General features: G+C 37.7%; 1 protein-coding gene across 8 annotated transcripts in view; it reads right to left on the bottom strand.

Moving 5' to 3' along the window:
* The window catches only part of HEATR5A (HEAT repeat containing 5A), a 125,014-nt gene that overhangs the window by 45,141 nt on the left and 55,337 nt on the right, over positions 1–24,536 (bottom strand). For 7 of the 8 annotated variants that reach the window (XM_030931336.1, XM_030931340.1, XM_030931341.1 and 4 more), the window contains exons 14-21: positions 23,994–24,103; positions 18,707–18,870; positions 18,452–18,627; positions 10,327–10,432; positions 9,475–9,665; positions 7,100–7,259; positions 4,455–4,644; positions 3,321–3,490 (exon numbers count right to left, since the gene is read on the bottom strand). In XM_030931336.1, coding sequence (XP_030787196.1) covers positions 3,321–3,490; positions 4,455–4,644; positions 7,100–7,259; positions 9,475–9,665; positions 10,327–10,432; positions 18,452–18,627; positions 18,707–18,870; positions 23,994–24,103 — 1,267 coding nt within the window. The remainder of the gene's footprint in view (positions 1–3,320; positions 3,491–4,454; positions 4,645–7,099; positions 7,260–9,474; positions 9,666–10,326; positions 10,433–18,451; positions 18,628–18,706; positions 18,871–23,993; positions 24,104–24,536) is intronic. The other variant, XM_030931339.1, reaches the window with a different exon arrangement.

The following is a 24,536-nucleotide window of genomic DNA, read 5'->3' as shown; positions in this document are numbered from 1 at the left end:
TTTCCAACAAAATGAGTTGAGCCAAGTTCTTGAAAACAGTCAACTCAAGAACTCTAAGACATAAATATATAATTTTAAAACGTACATGTGATTAATTTTAGGTTTTTCTTTGGAATCTCTGATTAAGCTTCAGTATCAAACCCAATCAAGGAGACATGAATGTGAGAGGAGTGTTCTGGATTGCATTCACATGAACAGGTATCCAGCAAGAGGCAAAGTTAATGGTTTACCTCATCGGAAGTTAATTATAGTTTAACTCTTAGAAGCCAAGTTTTAAAACTAAGAGTATTCAGAATTGCTAGTGTAGCTAAGGCCAAGTTCAGTATGGAAGTTAAAGAGCATGCAGTTAGAAGAAAATTCCTTCCTGAAAGATTTTTGCCTAATGATGAAATGCAGTTTCCTTACTTTGGTGAATACTCTAAAATATAATAAATTCAATCTAATAAATTCAGAATAAATTACTAACCAAAATATTGAGACACTAAATTAATATATTACAGTGATAATTTTTGACTATGACGGTATATTTAAAAAATAATTTTACAGCTTGAATATTATGAGTTAACATATGATTTGTAACTGTTACTTCAGATTTTCTCACTTGTTCTGAATGTACCCAAAAGAAAAGTCTGATAATATAATAATCTCTGTTCTTTTTCATATGTAACTTTTTTTGATGCCTTTTTTTTTCCTGCAGTAATTGTACCCTTTTTTGATTTGGGAAAGGAAAAAACTTAGTAAGTTTGATCAGATTATTTATTTATATTTTTGAGACAGTGTCTTGTTCCATTGCTCAAGGTGAAGTGCAGTGGCGCAATCATGGCTCACTGTTGCCTCAGCATCCTGGGTTTAAGTGATCCTCCCACCTCAGCCTCCCAAGTCGTAATGGGACTACAGGTGCACACCGTCATTCCCAGATAATTTTCTTAACATTTTTTGTAGAGACAAGGTCTCACCATGTTCCCCAGGCTGGTCTCGAACTCCTGGGCTCAAATGATCCTTCTACCTTGGCCTCCCGAAGTGCTGTAACTACAGGTGTGAGCCACTGTGCCCAGCTGATCAGATTTTATTCATCATGAATTAATGGGTTAGTCTTGCTCTTCATTTCTCAATAAACTTTAGTTAATAAAAAAAATCATGTATCAGGTAAAGGAGAAATTTTAAAGGTAATTAATGGAAATCTTCTATAAGACAAGAAGTAAAAATGGTAGTATCACTAAATTTAAATGGAGAGTAAAGAATCAAATGCAAAGGAGCAAAAAATTTTTCCAATAACTGGTTTTAGGAATGGCTCTTCAAACATAAAAGTAATATTCCTGGGGAAGAGTCCCTGAATGGTATAGGTAAAATCCTTTTCCTGTAAGTGCTCTTTTCCCTAAAATGATTGACCCAGATCTAAAAAAATACAGGAACAAAAGTTTCTATCGGAAAGTCAGTCACATTCTCTTTAAAGTTTTATCGGGCTAGGCATGGTGGCTCACACCTGTAATCCCAGCACTTTGTGGGGCTGAGGCAGAAGGATGGCTTGAGACCAGAAGTTCAAGACCAGCCTGGGTAACATAGCAAGACCCTGTCTCTACAAAAAAGAAAAAAAATTAGCTAGGTGTGGTGGTACATTCCTGTAGTCCTAGCTACTTGGGAGGCTGAGGGGGGAGGATCACTTGAGCCTAGGAGTTGGAGGCTACTGTGAGCTATGATTGCACCACCGCACTCCAGCCTAGATGACAAACTGAGACTCTGCCTCTAAAAAATATATAAATAAATAGTTTCAAAAGACTATCAGTATCAATAATAATATAATAATACAGTGTGTGTTGAAGACACAAGTCAAGACAGCAAAGGCAACTATCATTATTGAGTACTAATTAAACACCTGAGATGTGTGCCTTTACAAGCAGCATTTTGTGTAATCCTCATGTTTTGCAGACAAGGTAGCTGAGGCTAGAAGAGATTACAGGACTTCCCTAAAGGCACACAGCTAGAAGGTGGCAGAGTTGAGATAAGATCTATCCATAAGATCTACAAAGATAGTACGGAATAATGAAATGAGGACTGAAGGAGGAGTCCAGAAACCTGCAATGTAGATTTAGCCGCCACTTAGGTGAGCTAGATGTGTTATTTTAAGTTATTTAACTTTACAGTCTTCAGTTTATCTTTTTATTGAGAAGACTGATTTTAATAATGCAAACATCATTCTATAAAAGTAGGGATAATCTATATGACAGATTTTTAAGATTCTAAGGTTTTTCAAGCTCTGAAATGCTGGATATTTTGCCTCAAGCTTGAAAATGAAAGGTCTATATAGTTTTCAACAGTCATGTTACTAATGGGAGTGTGCTATAAACACTGCAGGAGCAGAAAAAGTTGAAAAGCAATGGTGCCAATTTATAATTCCAAATGCAACTCAATTTTTGAGGCAAGTCCAGATAGAAACTGGTGACATGGTAAATCTTTTTTTTTTTTTTTTTTTTCCTGAGACGGAGTTTCACTCTTGTTGCCCAGGCTAGAGTGCCAATGGCACGATCTCGGCTCACTGCAACCTCCACCTCCTGGGTTCAAGCGATTCTCCTGGCTCAGCCTCCCCAGTAGCTGGGATTACAGGTGCCCACCACCACGCCCAGCTAATTTTTGTATTTTGAGTAGAGACGGGGTTTCGCCATGTTGGCCAGGCTGGTTTTAAACTGACCTCAGGTGATCTGCCCACCTTGGCCTCCCGAAGTGCTGGGATTACAGGAGTAAGTCACTGCGCCTGGCCAGGGGAAGTCTTAAAACCAATGACAACGAACCACTTCAAAGGAACTTCTGGTTGATGGCCTTTATCTTTCTACATTCAGTAGATACAATATTAGAAGCCAGATATTGATGTATATGTTGCTGGAATACTAAGGAAAAGTATTATTTCTCCATCTGGGATGCAAAGAACTTTGTAATAACTCAGAATAGATGAAAAAGAAGAAAAAAAGAGACAGGTGACCACATAAAGTTTTGCATGTCCCACAGATTTATATAGTACATGGGACATTATAAGCACCCAATATATGTTTATTGATTTATGAATATTCCAAATATCAATTTCAACATTAATGGGAGAAAAATGAATCAATATAAAAGAGATTTAGGAGCTGATTACATGAAAGCTGCCCCCTACTCCCCAAAAAGACTAGAACTGAGGGGAAATAGCTATGTACATAACACATAACTTTGTACATAGTCTAGAGGATAATCAAAATGTGTACTGGGATAATTAAAATGTGTACTGGGATAAAATGTACTGGGATAAATAAAAGAAACTAAAAACTAGTTTACAATTTTATACTCACACAGAGGCAGCTAACCAGGCTAGACAAGTTGACATGTCGTGGAGCAAACATATGAAGCTGCTGAAGGCAAGAGATGGCCTGAGCTTGAACAAGGCAGTCTGGGTTATCTTGCATTACTGCACAACCCAGTAGACAGGAAGCCCTTAAGGTAGAAATTGAAGTACTGTTACCTAAAATAAAAAGTAGAAAGCTTTTAGTAATTGGCCTATAAAAACATTACTCTTTAAACATATATTACAGGTTTTAAATTTTACTTCCAGTTTTAAGCTTACAAATCTGTGACTTACAATTTCTTCTACAAAAGTAGGGATAATCCAAGTGACAGGTTTTTAGATTCTTCTTTTTTTTTTTGAGACAGAGTCTCAGTCTGTCACCCAGGCTAGAGTGCAATGGTGCCATTTTGGCTCACAGCAACCTCTGCCTCCCGGGTTCAAGTGATTCTCCTGCCTCAGCCTCCCAAGTAGCTGGGACTACAGGTGCACACTACCATGCCTGGCTAATTTTTTGTATTTTTAGTACAGACAGGGTTTCACCATGTTGGCTAGGCTGGTCTGGAACTCCTGAGCTCCAGTGATCCACCTGCCTCAGCTTCCCAAAGTGCGAGGATTATAGGTGTGAGCCACTGCGCCTGACCTACTTTAGTTATTCTTAATCTGAAAAGTTTATTGCAACACAAATTATTAGGCAAAGAAGAACCTAAGACTATCAGTAGGTTACACCAAATTTTCATAAAAAATGGAATTAGAAATTGCCAATAAACTTAGCCTCGCTTGTATTAAGAATTACTTTCATGTATTATAATCATGTAATACTATGCAATTTGAACAGCTTGCAATATTTGAAATATTGGACTTAGCCATTTATTTCTTAAAGAGAGATCGGAGCTCTTTGGATGATTCTGCTTCATGTCTGTCATTTTAACTGTTAAGGAAGGCATCTTTAGGAGATACATAATTGTCGAAATATTGTACTCTGTCTTTTCAAGGTAAGAGAAATCAGGCTGAATGGCATTTATACATTCATTTAACAAAACATACAGCACCTATCATGTGCCAAGCATACAGACCACAAACTGAATTCATTTTTATGTATATTATCTTTAATGTGAAACATCACAAAAGCAGCTATGCACACCTTGTAGCTCTGGACCTAACGTGGTAATAAGGGCATTCAAACAGCGACCCAGGCTTTGGTGAACTTCAGCATGAGTAGGAGGCACATTTAACAACAACATTATAATAAGAGAAAGGGTAGGTTCCACATGCACATAATAGAGTGGGCCAGCAGAATCAATGATCAGTGATAGAGAATGTAATGCCCAGGTCTGTAATGACAAAGAAAAACAATTAAAAACATTACAGCAGCACTAAGAAACATAAAATACATTAAGTTGTTCTTTTGTTGAAGCAAGTAATAAAGTAACAGCAAATGTGTATGCTACTACTAATGCAGAAAGAGAAATGGAGGACTTCCAACTCAGAGGCAATCATCCATTTTAGAATGATACAGTTCATCGTTAAGAATTGCAAGTAATAGTCAGTACTTTAGCTAACAGCTTGAATCAAATCTAGTTTGTTGAAAAACTGTTTATTGTTTAATCTATAGAAGGAACGAAAATTCAAGTTTTTAAAAAGATGCAACAAAATCTACAATTACATTCAACAATATGGACAAATCTCTTGAACATAATGTTGAGTGAAGAAAGCCAGACATAAAAGAATGTATGTTGTATGATTCCATTTACATAAAGTACAGAAGCAGGCAAAACAAATTTATGCTGTTGCAAATTAGGATAGTGGTTATCCTTGGTGGGGGTAAGTAGTTAACTAGAAGACAGTATAAGAAGTGTGTATGGGGTATTGATAACGGGCTGTTTCTTGATTTCAGGTGGTGGTTATATAATGTACTGTTTGTACATAGATATGTACACTTATGACAGGTGCACATGCACACACACACACACACACTATGATTTACATGAAAAAAGACTGGCCATATACTGATAACCACTGAAGTTAGGTGATGGGTATAACAGATTCATTTTAGTATACTTTCTAATTTTGTATATGTTTTAATGTTCTATAACAAGAAGTAAATTAAAAGCTCTCTCTTCAGAAAATGAACTGAAAAAGTTTTATTCCTCTTATCAATGGATGCATAAGAAAGCTTACAGTACTTTAAACACTGCAAAAATGAGCTTCTATTTGTTAGGTGAGAGACAGCAATCAAGAAAATTCAGAAATGACACTGGAAGCTGTGGAAAGTATATGAATTAATCAACAAAAAAGGTATTCAATATAAAACTAGGCACATTCAGAATACTCTTGTTGAAGAGAGAGAAGAATATAACAGAAGCAAAAAGTACTATATATAAAGACGGGTGAAAAATGGAAACCTTGTAAGTCAGTTCAGTCAAGTACTAGATGAAGTGGAGGAGGCGAGTAGTAACATGGTAATTCAGAGAGGGAAAGCTAACTGGATTAAAGCTTGATGAGATGGTAGTTATACTGGATCTTAAAAGACTAAAAGATGTGGAATATCAAACAGGCATGTAAGGAGAGAAGAGAAAAAGAAAATAATGTAAATGTAGACATGAGAATGACATGTGGATAAATCATCTGTAGAAGTGAACACTTTGAAGTAATAACAGAAAACATCTTATGGGGTCAGTTAATGGGACTGGAATAAGAAGTTGATTCAAGAAGCGATAAGCACTTTGTCAAGCTTTTCTGCAGGGAAGTGGCAAGATGAAAATCTTTTAGGAAAATGAATTTAGCCTTATATCTAGAGAGAGTTGGAAAGAAAAGGACTAAAAATGTGACGAATTAGGAGGCTATGACAGTAATTCGGCACACATTAATAAGGGAGGCAGATAAGATGACAGAAGGGGAGTAAAAGAACAGGAGAAATAAAAATCATTCCATATTTCATTAAGATAGGAGAATGATGATTTTATTGACAGAAATGGGTAAGATATGCACAACGATATGATAAAGTGGTTAAGAACAGGAATTTGGAGTCCATGACTTGTGTTCTTGATCTGATTCCATGATTTATTAGCTTTTCAGTTGTGAGCAAGTTGGTTAGCTTCTTAAGCCTCAGTTTTATTTCCCCATAATGGGCTATACACCCTAATAAATTATTACGAGGACTAAGAGAATTACTATGAGACTTAGAAGAATGTATCGTAACACCTGGTACCTATTAAGTTCTTTAAAACAGTAGATGCTATTATTATTATTTAGTATTATTATTATTTTTTGAGATAGGGTCTGGCTCTGTTGTTTAGGCTGGAGCGTAGTGGCACAATCTGGAATTACTGCAACCTCTGTCTCCCTGGCTCAAGCCATCCTCCCACCTCAGCCTCCCGAGTAGCTGAGACCATAGATGCGCACCATCATACCCGGCTAATTTTTGTATCTTTTGTAGAGATAGTGTTTCACCATGTTGCCCAGGCTGGTCTTGAACTCCTGAGCTCAAGCAATCCACCTGCCTCAGCATCCTAAAGTGTGAGATTATGGGCGTGAGCCACCACTTCTAGCCCAGTGCTATTATTGAGATGAAACAGAGTACGTTTTCAGAAAAACACAATGAAATTGACTTCAGACATTCTGAGTGTGGAAAATTTTAATTTTAAAAATCCACCAAGGTTAACAATAGCTTCCACAATTACTATGGGGGAATAACCATATTCAGAAATTATTAATGTTCAATATAAACACAATCTGCATCATCTACAAATCATGAATTTCAAGGGAAGTATCACATGAGGTACCCACCTGCACATCAGGAGAAGTGCTGTCCTGTGCCAAAGTATAAAGGATTCCAATACAAGAATTTAGGTGTTGAGAAGAACTTATTCCTCCTAAATACCTATGTAGGGACCCCAAGGCCAATGAATGTCCTGTTCTGGTAACCACATCCCTTGCTGATTTCAATCTGTACATATGAAAATAAAAATAAATGGTAATCACTGCAAAAGAAAAAAACACAAAAACTAATGCATGTACATTGTCACTTAGGCAAAACTTTTTATATGGATAGTTGCAAAATTTAGAAATATATTTTTGGCTAATAAAAAATTCTGAAGTAAACGAAAGGCATCTTGCAAAGGAAAACATTTTGAAATCAAAATGTCTTCATATCACTAATGATTAGTTTAGTATGAACAGTTTCAATGTCTTTCATATATACACATGAAAAAGGTTTTTAAGACAAACATTATTATTACTTTATCATTAAGTTACATTTTAAAAACTCAAATGCTGAGATACTTCAATTTCATAGAGCTTCAACTTAATTTTGATTTTAAAATTAAATAGGCCAGGTGTGGTGCTCACGCCTGTACTCTTGGCACTTTGGGAGGCCAAGGCGGGAGGATCACTTCAACCCAGGAGTTTGAGATCAGCCTGGGCAACATAATGAGACCCTGTCTCTACTAAAAAAAAAATTATTTTAATTAACTGGGCATAGTGCCACAAGCCTGTAGTCCCAGTCACTTGGGAAGCTGAGGCTGGAGTATTGCTGGAGTCCAGGAGTTCGAGGCTGCAGTGAGCCACGATCACACCACTGTACTCCAACCTGGGTGACAGAGCAAGACCTTGTCTCAAAAATAAATTAAATGGCCGGGCGCGGTGGCTCAAGCCTGTAATCCCAGCACTTTGGGAGGCCGAGGCGGGTGGATCACGAGGTCAGGAGATCGAGACCCTCCTGGCTAACACGGTGAAACCCCGTCTCTACTAAAAATACAAAAAAAAACTAGCCGGGCGAGGTGGCGGGCGCCTGTAGTCCCAGCTACTCGGAGGCTGAGGCGGGAGAATGGCGGGAACCCGGGAGGCGGAGCTTGCAGTGAGCCGAGATCAAGCCACTGCACTCCAGCCTGGGCGACAGAGCGAGACTCCTCCTCAAAAAAAAAAAAAAAAAAAAAAAAAAAAAAAAAAAAATAAATAAATAAATAAAATTAAATATGAGAAGTTAATGTTTATTAGGAATTTATTAGAAATTACTGTGTGCTCATTCAAGTGGTTTATATTTAGCCCTTCTTTAATACTCTCAACAACCCTGAAATTCATACTATTATCAGTTCCTGTTTATAGATGAGGAAACCAAAATAATAGCTCAAATAGCTCTCACAAAGTAATCAACTATCAAATGGTAGAGTTGGGATTAGAGCCAAGTTAATAACCTGACTCCAGACTTCAAATCAGACACACATATTCAGTAGACTCCAAGGTCAAAGTGCTATCAATACTACCACCACCACTCCTAATACAACTTATTATAGATATATAATACAACCACAAAGTTTTATTTGTAGGCTTTTTTCCCATATTACTTTAATATTTACTATCTCATTTACTTTAACATTCTTAAGTAGGTAGCGCAGTACCACCTGGAATAGAAGAACACTGGCTGAGAGGATTAAGTAATCTATTGAAAGTTATACAACTGATAGAAATGAAAGCACAGGCTGGGCACGGTGGCTCACGCTTGTAATCCCAGCACTTTGGGAGGCTGAGGCGAGCGGATCACAAGGTCAGGAGTTTGAGACCAGCCTGGCCAGCATGGAGAAACCCCGTCTCTATTAAAAAAATACAAAAAAAGTAGCTGGGTGGTGGCATGTGCCTGTAATCCCAGCTACTCACGAGGCTGAGGCAGGAGAATTGCTTGAACCCGGGAGGCAGAGGTTGCAGGGAGCCAAGATCGCGCCACTGCACTCCAGCCTGAGCGACAGAGCGAGACTTCATCTCAAAAAAAAAAAAAAGACATGAAAGTACCATTTGTTTCCTCATCTGCAGCCTACAGTCTTTTTTCCTGTAGTTTGTTCTTATTACTTATCATATATACATTTTACAGTACAAAACTGTATAAATATTTCACTATCCTAGAGTCCATTCCACTGACGATCAATTATATCACTCATTTAGATTCTGATCTTTATTATATAAAGACTATAGCTGAAATAGTAATAGTTTTACGTGCCAAGATCAGCAGGCCAATTTTTATTTTCTTTCCTTTACTTTAAAGCAGTCAACATTTGACAATTTTTCTTAGTTAAATCTCAGCATGAAGATCTTACTAGTTCCAACAAACCAGAAAGCTATACCCAGTTTTGAAACATAGCCCCTGAGTATTAAATAAGAAATTCACTTACTTGTCAAAGCTAACTTGAGCTAATCCAGCAGTAAAAGCTCCATCATCAAGCACTTGGGCTAATCTAGCCCACGCCTCTGCAGCTGCACATCTCAGCAAGGGGTTGGTACTTTCTAGGGCTCCCGTAACTAATGTTAGGGCAAATCTTTTCATTTCTTCTGGACCTAAACATCCCTTGGAGAGAGCCACGTACTGAAATATGTAAAGAACAACCCAAACTTACAATTGTAGTAAATTATCATATCCAGTTAGGAACGTATATTCTGGATAACCAAATCCAAATATGTTCATACTTGGATTACTACTTAAAAACAAATAAGAACACAAAAATCCACACTGATAATACAAATATAATTCCTTTTTTTTTTTTTCCCACAAAGCACTTTAGAATTTTAAACCTTCAGGCAGCAATATGGCAATCAATTATCATTAAGGTATAAATGGTTTGAAAGAACATTAACAGAGATGTCCACACAATAAGCGACTAATGAAGTCTATCATATTTTAACTGTACGTAGAAACGGTAAGTCATAAGTAACAACGAGCTGGATTTGGTCCACAGGCTATAGTCCATCAATCCCTGGCCCAGGATATCAGGATTGGTAGGTTAATGCATGGCTCTATGCAGAGATTATAGGTTTGATTTCTAACAAGTTTTATGTGGACAAAAAGTAAAAGGAGAATTCCAAATCCTGAAAACTTTTCATCAGGAGATTAAGAAAAATGAAGGAAAAAAGAGCATTTTAAAAACATCATCCTCCGACAAACTTCATCGGCCACAAATTTTTAAAAAAATGAAACAAACATTTAAATAAACAAATAAATAAATAAACAAATAAATAAATAGAATTACCTTCAAGAAACTAGAAACTGAAGAAACAACATGTAACTGAACCACTTGCTGACGAGCTCCTTTTGTGTGCTTTATACTGTCCAAAAGCTGTTCCAATATAGGAAGCCTACAATCAGAAATAACAGGATTTAAAAGCAAAAAGACTTTTTTTTTTTTTTTTTTTTTGAGATGGAGTCTCGCTCTGTCATCCAGAGCATACTGACACCATCTCAGCTCACTGCAACCTCCATCTCCCTGGCTCAAGAGATTCTCTCACCTCAGTCTCCCAAGTAGCTGGGATTACAGGTGTGTGCTACCACATCCGGCTAATTTTTGTATTTTTAGTAGAGTAGTAGTAGTTTCACCATGTTGGCCAGGCTGGTCTTGAACTCCTGATCTCAAGTGATCTGCCCACCTTGGTCTCCCAAAGTGCTGGGATTATAGGCGTGAGCCACTGCCCCTGGCCTCTCAATACAATTTAAACTTCACACTTTAGGTTCTTTAAACTACTGCAGTAATTGTAAGTGTGAGCATGTACATTCCAATAACTGGAAAACTAAAATTTGAGATAATACCAACAAAAGTAGTCAATACTGATACAACTCCACAAAAATTTATATGTAACACATAGCCTCACAGAATTTGAGGCAGGAAGACTGCTTGAAGCTAGAAGTTCCAGACCAGCCTGGGCAACACAGTAAGACCTCTTATTCTACAAAAAATTAAAAAGTTAGCCAGGCATAGTGGCACATGACTGTAGTCCTAGTTACCCAGGGGGCTGAAGCAGAAGGGTCACTTGAGCCCAGGAATTCAAGGTTACAGTGAGCTATGATCATGCCACTGCACTCCACCTGGGTAACAAAGCAAGATCCTGTCTCAGAGAAAGAAAGAAAGAAAAAAGAATAAAAATGATTTGAAAAGTGCTAAAAAGGTAATGATAAATGAAAAAAGCAAGGGTTAAAATTGTTTTACATACAGTATAGTCCCAAATATATTTTCAAAGCATAGTTGGGGATTCAAAGAGCTATGCTGCTTCTGGCTAGCTATAGATGCAATCATAGCTCATTGCAGCCTCGACCTCCTGAGCTTAAGTGATCCTCCAGCCTCAGCCACCAGAGTACCTGGGACTATAGGAACACATTACCCACACCCTGCTAATTTTTTTTTTTTTTTTTTTAAAGAGATGAGGCCTCACTGTGTTGCTCAGGCTGGTCTTGAACTCCTAAGTTCAAGTGATCCTCCAGCCTCGGTCTCTGAAAGTACTAGGATTATAGGGTAAACCACTGTGCCTGGTCATTTTTCTTCTTTTATAACGTTTCTAAATCCAAATTTCATTATATACACGTACTAAAATTTATTCAACCACTCTACTACTGGTGAGAAAAATGTTCCAATTTTCACAATTCTAATTAAGATAAATATAAACAATATTTCATGTCCTTATAGCACAGAGGTTTTAATTCCTTATGTCAAGATTAAATACATGTAACCATAAAATAAACCACCCCATTTTACCATTAATTTATCTCTTAAAACATTGTTTCTATGCCCTATACTTCCTTTTCCCTCTTTTCTTCCTTTAAATGAGAAACCTGAAATATACTGAAGATAACTTCTTCAGTTGTAAATTATCTTGATGGCAGGAAAGGTAAAGATTGTAATTTTACTGACGAGTTGATGGGTGCAGCACACCAACATGGCATAAGTATACATATGTAACAAACCTGCACGTTATGCACATGTACCCTAGAACTTAAAGTATAATAAAAAAAAAAAAAAAGATTGTAATTTTATCTTCATCTCCCTAATAACTTGTGTTTGGCATGTAGTGTAGACAGTCAGGTGTGCTTGTTGAGCAAGCATAAAAGACAACAGCATCAGGTAATTAAACACAGGGCATGACTGGCTGAACATGAAAATACAGATATACTTTTATCCGACCTTAATGTACTTTCAATAATATCCCGAAGTCCTTTAAAACTAGATCTCCATCATTCTACTGAGGCTACAAGGCAAGCTGTCCTGTAAATGGCAATTTTGTTATCAAATCAGAATAGACATGGGGATCGTGCCTTTAAAAAATCTAATTGTACAAGGAGTTAAAAGAGTAAAAAGGAAGGTATGAAGCTATTTGTACGTCATATGGGTTGGGGAAAGCAGTATGTATAAAATCAACTTATAAAATGTAATAAAGGCCAGGTGCAAAGGCAAACACCTATAATCCCAGCACTTTAGGAGGCCAAGGTAGGCAGATCACCTGACATCAGGAGTTTGAGACCAGCCTGGACAACATGGTGAAACCCCATCTCTATTAAAAATACAAAAACTAGCTAGGCATGGTGGCGCATGCCTGTAGTCCCAGCTACTTGAGAGGCTGAGGCAGGAGAACTGCTTGAGCCAAGAGTGGAGGCTGCAGTGAGCTGAGATCCACCACTGTACTCCAGCCTGGGTGACAGAGCGAGACTCTGTCTCCAAAAATAAAAAATAAAAATGAAAGTGAAATGTAATAAAATGGTGGAGCACTAGGAGTACTTAGAAAGTACTTATTTCCTTACGTCAACGTTGTTTGTTATAATAAATTTGAAAAACTCAAAAAAGCACATGAAAAAAAAATTTACCCCAAATCCCATCACCTACAAAGAGTCGCCATTAACATTTTGACATCTTTGTTCTTGTCTTTTCTCCCTTAGACATATGAATAAATTTTTAGAAAACAGAGATCGTATTGTACATACTTTGTTAATAACTTAGTTTCCCCTAAACAATATTATCAGGGATTTTCCCATCTTATTAACTATTATATGGTTTAACTATAATAGTATTAGTGAATAGGTATTAATATTATATATTCTGGCAATATAATTTATTTAACCAACTTCCTAGTTTGGGACATTTATGCTATTTCTAATTTTTCTTATGACAAATAACATGCTAAATATCTTGCATATGAAAATTTTTCTGGTGGCTCACGCCTGTAATCCTAGCACTTTGGGCGGCAGAGGCAGGAGGATTGCTTGAGCCCAAGAGTTTGAGACCAACCTAGGCAACACAGTGAGACCTTATCTCCATTAAAGAGAAAAAAAAAAAATTAGCCAGTGTAGTGGTGCCTGGCTGTAGACCCAGCTACTTGGGAAGCTGAGGCAGGATGACTGCTTGAGCTTGGGAGACTGAAGCTGCAGTGAGCCAAAATCGCACCACTGCACTCCAGCCTGGATGACAGACCGAGATGCTGCCTCAAAAAAAATTAAAAAAACAAACAAAAAAAGCTTTCTGTCCATTGTGTAAGTGCATATTTAAGGATTTTTTTTTTTTTTTTTTTGAGATGGAGTCTCGCTGTGTCGCCTAGGCTGGAGTGCAGTGGTGCAATCTCAACTCACTGCAAGCTCTGTCTCCCTGGTTCACGCCATTCTCCTGCCTCAGCCTCCCGAGTAGCTGGGACTATAGGCGCCTGCCACCATGCCTGGCTAATTTTTTTGTATTTTTAGTAGAGACGGGGTTTCACCATGTTAGCCAGAATGATCTTGATCTCCTGGCCTCGTGACCCACCCACCTCAGCTTCCCAAAGTGCTGGGATTACAGGCATGAGCCACTGCGCCCGGCTGGCATTTTTTTTTTTCAAGAACATTATTTATGCCCAAAGTACCCTATAGGAAGATTATGGAGGGTAAATGTGACAACAAAGGGGAATTAAGAATAACTGTGTGATCAAGCTCCCAAGTTTAAAAACCTATAATGTCATTATTAGATCATATCCTACATCTGTTATTGTGAAATTGTATCACACTTAAAGTTATAAAAATACATAAGGTTAGAGATTAAGAATTATGTCATACTGTACTATAAGTTGACCTATACTATTACTTCTTGACCATATTCATGGACCAAAGACTACAAAACAAGATTGTCAGAGCTCAAAATCTTTTTCTTCATCCTCTGCCCCCAATCCTGAAAGAGACTGAATATACTATTAACTAATCAAAGATTCAAGATACATGACACCAATTCCTATAGAGATCTCAACAAAAGATTCTGATCTTCAGGAAGATGGAGATGACTTAGTAATACTGAATTAGTACTCATAAGTAGTATCAATTATAACATATAATTATCAGTTTGGAATGAAATGATAGGTACTTAAAGTTTAAGTCTAGATGGAATAAAAATGCAGTTAACTGAATAAAGGGCGAAGATGTATCATTTGAAAATGCTGACTTATTTTACATTATACATTTTACATTATATACCTTTTAGACAGAGAGTACACACGTATACACAAACAAAACAGTAACCACAAACAAAAACAAAATAATACTTTTTAGATAGAGGGTATATAATGGCAAAATTTTTTACTACTGAGAACTATAACTGTTTAAGCTTTTCCTCTCTGTCCATCCATTCACAAGTGACATCATTTGTTGAAGCAGTCCATTTATCAGAATCACCTAAGGAGTTTAAAAAATTTCAGTGCCCACCCCCACATTATGCATACCATACTAATCAGGATCTTCAGTATCTTAAAAATTTGTCTGGATAATTCCAATGTGCAAGTCAAGGGTGGAACAATCCTCAGGTGAATTAAGGAGCTCATTCTTTGCAATTAGGTGAAAATCTATTTAAAAGCAACCACAAACGCAGGCCAGGAGCAGTAGCTTACACCTGTAATCCCAGGACTTTGGGAGGCTGATGCGGGCAGATCACCTGAGGTCAGGAGTTTGAGACCAGCCTGGACAACACGGCGAAACCCCGTCACCACTAAAAATAAAAAAATTAGCCGGGCATGGTGGCGCATGCCTGTAGTCCCAGCTACTCAGGAGGCTGAGGCAGGAGAATCACTTGAACCCGGGAGGTGGAGGTTGCAGTGAGCTGAGACGGTGCCACTGCATTCCAGCCTGGGTGACAGAGTGAAACTCTTGTCTCAAAACAAAACAAAACATAAAATAAAGTAACCACACACAGGCTGGGCGCAGTGGCTCATGCCTATAATCCTAGCACTTCGGGAGGCCGAGGTGGGCAGACCACCTGAGGTCAGGAGTTTGAGACCAGCCTGGTCAACATTATGAAACTCCATCTCCACTAAAAAATACAAAAATTAGGCAGGCATGGTGATGCATGCCTGTAATCCCAACTACTTGGGAGGCTGAGGCAGGAGAATCACTTGAAACCCAGGAGATAGACGATGCAGTGAGCCACCACACTCCTACCTGGGCTGTCTCAAAGAAAAAAAAAGTAACCACAAACAATACATGATTGAGATCAATATTATTTCTTTTCTGTATAAAATATCTTGACTTTCCAACCTTTAAACATTTTTGCGTTAGAACCCTACAGTCAATAGAGAATCAACTAATTTAAAAGACAATTACGTATGCATTAATAAATTGTGAATAAATTGTGCATTAATTTATATTAAATAATATATTATTTCCAACCTTAGGACAACCACATGTTATACAACTGTTTAAACATAAGGCTAACCACAGTAACAACAAAATGGCTTGAAATACTTGGTTGTTGTTTAAATATAGATACTTTAATTAAGACGCTTCTTCTCTATAACTCAAATGTAAGGCCAAAAAGCAAAGAGCCTGATATGTTACATAAATATCGTATCTGGGACAATAGGAAATTAGAAACTTAACTTCACTATTCATGTAGTTTCTATCTTCTGGTTCTGTAATGACACCTACTGGAGACTGCTGATATTGCTTATAACCCACTTTCTGTATCTGGGATCTTACCAGGTTCACTTCTTTATATTTACATTTTTGAGACAGGGTCTTGCTCTGTTGCTAAGGCTGGAGTGCAGTGGCAAGATCTTGGCTCACTGCAACCTCTAACTCCCAGTATCAAGTGATCCTACCACCTCAGCCTCCTGAGTAGCTGGGACTACAGTTGCACACCACCATGCACAGTTAATTTTTGTATTTTTGTAGAGAAGAGGTTTTGCCACGTTGCCTAGGCTGCTCTTAACTGTTGGGCTCAAGCAATTTGCCTAACTTGGCCTTGCAAAGTGCTTGGTTACAGGTGTAAGCTACTGTGCCTAGTCATCTACTATTTTTATTCCAAAATAGTTAGAATCCTGTTTGTTCCGAATTTGTTAGAATCCAAACAGAATGACAGGGTTTGCTTTTATCTGTTCTCAATGTTTTTATTAAAACAGACAAAACCTCCCCTTCCTTGACTATTCATTATTATTATTATAATTTAGGTGGGGATACAAAAACTATGAGCACATTAAAAAATTCATTAAACTTAATAAGAAAGGATCTTCATGAAACTACAATTAGGCAATAAATCTGAAAAGAAAACTTCTCTAGAATAATAAAATCACTTTTTTAAGAGGAAAGGCTGTAAAAAGCATATTTTCTTTTTTGCTTTTCCACTTTAGACCCATCAAAGGTAGTGGAACCATTTAAGAACATCCTTAATTTAAATCCTTTGCTTAAAAGGCCAGCCCTGTTTTATCCACAGTATTTACTGGTATATTAATCCAAATTAATTATTTTAAAGTAATTATATGCTCTATAAAAAGGCAGTTAGAGACTAGTTCAAATTTCATCCTCTCCATGAATCTTTCTTTAAATATTCCAAATCACTGTAATTTTCCTCTTCATTCATTAACAATTCAGTCATATATTCTCTTATCACCATAACCTTATAGTTAACAGTATATACAGGAAATGCTACAAATACATTTGGAAAAAACATTATCTTTTGAAACTGAAGCTAGTAAAAATCAGTATACATTTCATTCACTTTTCTACGCAATGAAAGCAAATTATCCCAAGACCTGTTTCAGAGAGGTGTTGGTGATGAAACTAAAATATTTTTCTAAGTCTTCACCAAAGAGATCAAGGTAAATTCTCTGGTATCCTCTGGAAGACATAACTGGGTAAGAAGATATAATAAAAGCTATGATCTAGTCAAATGCATTGTTGTTGGTCGAGAGACAGGAAATGAATGAATGAATCAGTGTGGATAATAGTGATTTGTAAACTATTATTAGCCACAATAGCCTATGAAAGAGATTCACTTCCCATTTAGTTTTTCCGATAGTAACATAATTTCCTGGATAGTGGATTTTGATGGCTGAGAAATGTGTATGTCCAGTTACTAATTAAGAAACTATCATTCTCAATGAGGAATCATTATCACCCTTTGGTTTTTCAAAATGAAAGTCCATTTTTGGGGGAGGCCATCTTGTATTTATTAATTTTTCACATACAATAGCATAGGATAGAAGTCCCTACATAGTATGAGGTATACAACATGATGTTTTTAATGATGTTTTTTGCTCATATATACATTGTGAAATAGACTACCACAATCAAGTTAATTAAATATCTATTATCTTTGTGTGTGTATGTGTGTGTGTTCTAAAGCACGGGGTCCCCAACCCCTGGGCCACAGACTGGTACTGGTCCACGGCCTGGTACTGGTCCACAGCAGGAGGTGAGTGGCAGGCAAGCAAGCATTATCATCTGAGCCAAACTCCTGTCAGATCAGCAGCGGCATTAGATTCTCACAGGAGTGTGAACCCTATTATGAACTGTGCATGTGAGGGATCATGTGCACCCCTCACAATGCCTAATAATCTGAGGTGGATCAGTTTTATCCCAAAACCTCTTCCTATCCCTAACCCCGTGGACAAACTGTCTTTTGCCGAACTGGTCCCTGGTACCTAAAAGGTTGGGGACCACTGGTCTGAAGTTCACTTTAAGTGAACTGATAAAAACCATTTAAAATCCCTCCAACTGAAGAGAAATCCCTGGACCTATAATGCTTCCAAAAAAAATTCCAAGGTAAGAAAGCCTATGAGACCTAGTCTAAGAAAAAACCTAGTATGTGTCTTTGTAATGACTGCTCATAAATCAATATTCTTATGTCATTATTTTTCATTTGTATTTTCAGTTAGACGATAAGCTAACTGTGGGCAAAGTATTGTATCCACAACAGTTCTAGTGGTTTTAGGCATTTAAATCATTTCTTATTAAATATTAGTCAAGTGAATAATTAAACAAGAACTTTTATTTCACCTTCACCTGTCATTTATAAGAAATTATTTACGTTAATGAGATCTCTGGCAACATTCTTCTTACCCACCAGTTCTCTATTTTCCATTCACTAAACCATTGAAGATATTTACCTTTGAGTTTCTCCGACATGAGCGCATACAACCCCAAAGAGCTTGGCTGCAGAACTAATAACTGATAGTGCTGGAGGCAGGGGCTTAGGCACTGAATCTCCCTCTACATCTTTCTCATAAATCAAATAAGGGTCATATTCAAGACTTCCGCAAGCAACACCATTACCAAGCAGGAGCTAAAAGGGAAAAAAAGTATATAAGGTTTTAAGATCACTGTTCACAGATTGAATCTACTCGAGTAAAAAATGGCCATACCTGTTCTTCAATAAATCTATGGTCATTCTCTTGTAACAAAGGACTTAATATCAAAAGATCATCCTGATGACAGAGGGGCGGAAGTAAAAATGTAGATGCTGACACCTGAATATCAGGGGCAGTCAAGTCAGCAGCCAGCTCTTTGAGGATAGCACAGAGGTTTCCTGTTGAGTCACAGAAAAAGAGCAATTAGTACTATTGGTTTTCTGGTGAGAGTATGGGGTTTAAAACTCAGGTGGAACTTTAATGCACCCACTGGCCAACTTTAACCTATCACAGCTGAAGAATTTATTTCTCATTCTTGAAAACTGCCCTAGAAATGACTGGCTCAACTATGTGTTGCTAGTCACAAGGTTAAGAATTGACACTAAAAGAAAATCTCAAAGTATTGTGTGTGTGTGTGTGTGTGTGTGTGTTGTGTGTGTGTGTACATACCTTATGGCATAAAAATGACATGAAATATAAAAATAGATGTAAAAACAGATTTACAAAAGCAGGTTTGCTTTTTAAAAAAGCACGGTCTGAAAAAATTTATAAGAATTAGCCTGAGGCTGGGTGTGGTGGCTCACACCTGTAATCCTAGCACTTTGGGAGATGAAGGTAGGGGGATCACTTGAGGTCAGGAGTTCAAGACCTGACCAGCCTGGCCAACATGGCAAAACCCCATCTCTATTAAAAACACAAAAATTAGCTGGGCATGGTGGCGGGTGCCTGTAACCCCAGCTACTCAGAGGCTGAGGCAGGAGAATCGGTTGAATCTGGGAGGCAGAGGTTGCAGTGAGCAGAAATCAGCCACCGCACTCCAGCCTGGGCAACAGAATGAGACTCTGTCTCAAGCAAAAAAAAAAAAAAAAAAAAAAAATTAGCCTGAAAAAACTTAGACATGTTATTATGGAAAATTTCAAACATAAATAAGTTATAGTACTATGAAGATGCCTGCCCCTACCCCTTCCAGCATATGCTCATTATTCATCTTTAACAGCTGCAACAGTATTATTTCACCTACATCCCCATTCCTGATCCCAAATTCTTTCACATTATTTTTAAGAAAACCCTAGGCAGCACATCATTTCATTCATAAATATTTCATTGTGTATCATTAAAGTGAAACACATTTTATTTTGAACAAAATCCTGCTATATAATCTCATGTTGTTAAAAAAAAAAAAAAAACCACTGAACATCAGATACCCATTCAGTATTCAAATTTCCAACTATCTCATACACACCTGTTTTTGTTGCTTCTAGATCTAGGTAAAGTGTACACATTGCAGCTAGTTTATCCTGTCTCTTTCAATTTAGTATTCTACCTATACCTTTCCCCTCTCTGGCAATTTATTTGAAGAAACAAGGTTATTTGTTTCGTACAATTTTCTACAGTCTAAGTTTTTATGATTATAGGCCCCTGGTATGGCTTAATTTATTCTTCTATCTGTACTTTTTTAAAAAAATAAATTGGTAGTTGGATCTAGAAGGGGCTCATTTTTGTTTTTGGTGGTGGGCAGGGTGGGTGCAGGTTAGTTCATAAGTGGTATTGTGTTCTCCCATAACACAAGAGACAACATATGGTTGCCTCTCTAACATACACACTTTGAAAAGCTGATCCATTTATCACATTGACTGTAATTATCACCTCAAAGATGTTTTATCCTAATTTCTGCTGGGTTATCAAAATATCTTATCCACAGAGAGCTTAAATGGCTTTTGCCAGTTTGTAACTTAAGTACTGCAGGAATGAGTAAAAATTCCCTTAGAAAAATGTTTACACTCTTTGAAGTGTTTCTTCGAACAATTGCATCAGGATGAAATGAGGACTGGGGTGATATCCACTGATCAGAAGTGGTAGGATGAGTTAGGAAGGGTTTACTTGCCATCACTTTCTGTATCATTAGCAGCAGTAACAGTAGTAACAACAAATATTTATTGAAGTTTACTTTTTGTTTTTTAAGAGATGGGGTCTCACAATCTTGCCCAGGCTAATCTCTAAATCCAAGCCTCAAGTGATCCTCCTGTCTCAGCCTCCTGAATAGCTGAGATTACACACAGTGCTTGGCTTACTGAATACTTAATATGTGTTGGGAAAGGTACTAAAAGCTTTACATATAACCCTCATAGTAACCTAATAAGGTCAGGCTAGTATGTTGTTTCACAGGTAAGGAAACAGGAACAGGGAATTTATTACTTGCCAGAGATCATATGGTGATTACACAGCTGTCAGACTGAAACCCAGTTAACTGGGCTCCAGAATTTGAGCTTTTAACCACTGTGCTGAATCACTCATCCATCCAAATTGTGTTTAATAAGCTACAGAGAAAGATTTTATTATATTTAATCTTCCTTTCAAGAAAGTATACACTATGGGATACCAATACATACATATAACTATAATAGGAAGGTAGGAACTATTATGTTTCATAAAAGATAAAAACAAAGGCACTATTAAATTTAGGGAAAGGAGAGATTACATACAGGAATTAGGAAGAGTGGACAGGGATCAATGAAGTCATAATGATTGGGCAAATGAGAGTTGCTCAAAGGAATGTTTAAGTTTATGTATATGACACTCAGTAAAATAATTCTGTTGCTAGTACAATATACAAGGTATGTTTGTTCCTACAGCTACGTGTGAAAATAGTAGAAAATCTCTACTTCTCAGTTGAAAGTGATTACTTTCCCAACTGTCCCTGGAAAAAGTACCTAAAGATAATTAAGATAATTTTGAAATGCAAATAAGCTTTTGTATAAAAATGCATGACTAACTTGCTGATGAGTTATTTTCAGTGTAGAGAATATTAAGATATTTGAAAAGAAATCCATACCTAAACTAAGACAGGAACTAAAAACTAAGAACTCAATTTTTACTCCAATCCTTCTGAAAACTAAGTCACTCTAAGACTCTAAATCTACGTCTGCTGGACAGTCATGAAGAAAAGTTGTTTCAATTCTTAAATACATTCCACGTGGCAAAAGCAATTTCTTACTATGTCCTAGACACTGACTCTTTGACAACACATTGGAGGAACTGATAAAATCAGAACTTTATTTATTTATTTAGAGACGGAATCTCTGCCACCCAGGCTGGAGTGCAGTGGTGCGATCTTGGCTGACTGCAACCTTTGCCTACTGGGTTCAAACGATTCTCCTGCCTCAGCCTCCTGAGTAGCTGGGACTACAGGCATGTGCCACCATGCCCAGCTAATAATTTTGCGTATTTTTAGTAGAGACGGGATTTCATCATGTTGGCCAGGCTGGTCTCAAATTCCTGACCTCAAATGATCCATTTGCCTCAACCTCCCAATGAGCTGGGATTATAGGTGTGAGCAAATGTACCTGGCCTAGAGTTTGTTTTTTCTAGAAGTTCACAGCAAGTCCTGACTTTGTCTCCTAATGAACACTCTGGAACTGATTTGAAATATATATACATGTATATTCATTATTCCTTTAGGACTCCTGATTGCATTTCCAAACTCCAGCTCTGAGAAAACCCAAGTTAAAAAAAAAAAAAAAAAAAAGTAGAAGACTTCAAGACTTTTTCCTCTAATTCAAGTTTTTTCAGTGGTAAGACTTACATTATCAGGCCAGGCCCAGTGGCTCATGCCTGTAATTCCAACACTTTGAGAGGCCGAGGCGGGAGGATCACTTAAGCCCAGAAATTTGAGAACAACCTGGGCAGCATAGCAAACCCTCATCTCTACAAATGATTAAAACAAAAAAAAAAACTAGCTGGGAGTGGCGGTGCACACCTGCAGTCCCAGCTACTTGGGAGGTTGAGGTGGGAGGATCACTTGAGCCTGGGAGGTCGAGGCTGCAGTGAGCCAAGATCACACAACTGCACTCTAGCCTGGGTGACAGAGTGAGGTCCCGTCTCCAAAAAAAAAAAAAAAAAAAAAAAGCTTCCATTATCATTTATCACAAGATACACTGTACATTTTAAGTCAAGATTCTTGTATTCCTAAATGCTTATTGAAGAGTTGAGCAGCAGTCCTTTTGGCTGGGCGCAGTGGCTCATGCCTGCAATCCCAGAACTTCAGGAGGCCAAGGAGGGTGAATCACCTGAGGTCAGGAGTTCACACTGGTAATCTCAGCGCTTTGGGAGGCTGAGGAGGGTGGATCATCTGAGGAAAGGAGTTCGAGACCAGCCTGGCCAACGTGGTGAAACCCCATCTCTATTAAAAATACAAAAAAATTAGCCAGGCTTGGTAGTGCATGCCTGTAGTCCCAGCTACTCGGGAGCCTGAGGCAGGAGAATCGCTTGAACACAGGAGGCAGAGGTTTCAGTGAGCCGAGATCACACCACTGCACTCCAGCTTGGGCAACAGAGCAAGATGCCATCTCAAAAAAAAAAAATTTTTTTTATTTTAGTCTGAAAATAAATTTCAAGATACTACTGTAAAAATCTGAAGGAAATTGCTTTTGTCACAACCTAACAGTTAATCTGAGCTGTGGAACATAGAAATTATCTCTCAGCTTTTTACTAGATATCTAGCAAGTAACTTTTAAATTGATAGATGGCAAAGAATAAGATAGACATATCACTAAGCTATGATTGTTAAGTCTCTAAGTAGTTTACTTAGAAAAGGCAGCAGCACAGCATGAGGTAAATTTGTTTTAATCTTGATTCCACTCTTTACCTGATATGTGTTCTTGAGTTGGTTTTGTAACCTAAACCTTTTGCCAAATAAGAAAAATGTAACTAGCTCACTGTATCATCCTAGGATAAATAAGATTTGATAGATACAATTTCTAACACAGTGCCTGGCCTTAAGAAGGAGTTTTTTTTTTTTTTAACTTATTTTAGGCTGGGCTAAATAGCTCACACCTGTAATCCCAGCACTTTGGGAGGCCAAGGCGGGAGAATTGCTTGAGCCCAGGAGTTCGAGACCAAAGTACAAAGACGTACTTTGGTAGAGTACGTCTCTACCAAAAGTACAAAAAATTAGCTGGGCATGGTGGTGTGCCTGTAGGCCCAGCTACCCAGGAGGCTGAGGCTGGAGGGTCATTTGAGCCCAAGATCAAGGCTGAAGTGAGCCATGATTGTGTACCACTGCACACCAGCCTGGGTGAGAGAGTGAGATCCTGTCTCAAAAAAATTAAAACAAAAACAAAACCCCAAATGTATTTCTTTACTATAAGATGGTGAACACACGGATTAGGATTGAACTCCCTAAACCTCCTAGAAACAAGGCACTAAATAACTGCCATTATAATTCATTTAAATATTTAATGAGCGACAATAATGTTCCAGGAACCATATTAGTCACTAAAACATTTTAGTCTAAGGCACATACCTTCATAGGTCTCAGGAGGTAATAAAATCAACAGTTCATAAAGTCTTTGTCTATAAACCACTGATGGTGTTTTCAAAGGACTTCCATACATTTTTAGTATTGAAGAAAGCCTTAAAATAAAAGAAAAAGTGTATCTTAAGTGGTTAAGTTATATAACAATATACAAAAATTGACAGCTTAACATCTTAACATATAAATTAGTTATGTAACTTATTAACAAACATTAGTGCTGCTTTACTTTTCTTTTATGAGACAGGGTCCAGCTCTGTAGCCCAGACTGGGATGCAGTGGCATGGTCTTGGCTCACTGCAACCTCTGTCTTCTGGGCTCAAACCATTCTCCCACTTCAGATTCCTGAGTAGCTGGAAACTACAGGGTTGCACCACCATGCCTGGCTAATTTTATTTTGTATTTTTGGTACAGACGGGTTTCACCATGTTGCCCAGGCTGGTTTCAAACTCCTGGGCTCAAGCAATCCTCCCGCCTCGGCCTCCCAAAGTGCTAGGATTATAGGCCCAAGCCACCACACCTGGCCACAAAATA

The sequence above is a fragment of the Rhinopithecus roxellana genome, chromosome 5 (assembly GCF_007565055.1).
Source record: "Rhinopithecus roxellana isolate Shanxi Qingling chromosome 5, ASM756505v1, whole genome shotgun sequence".
In the NCBI taxonomy this organism is placed as follows: Eukaryota; Metazoa; Chordata; class Mammalia; order Primates; family Cercopithecidae; genus Rhinopithecus; species Rhinopithecus roxellana.
The sequence above is the reverse complement of the archived record's forward strand: the minus strand, read 5'-3'. Positions and strand labels throughout refer to the sequence as shown.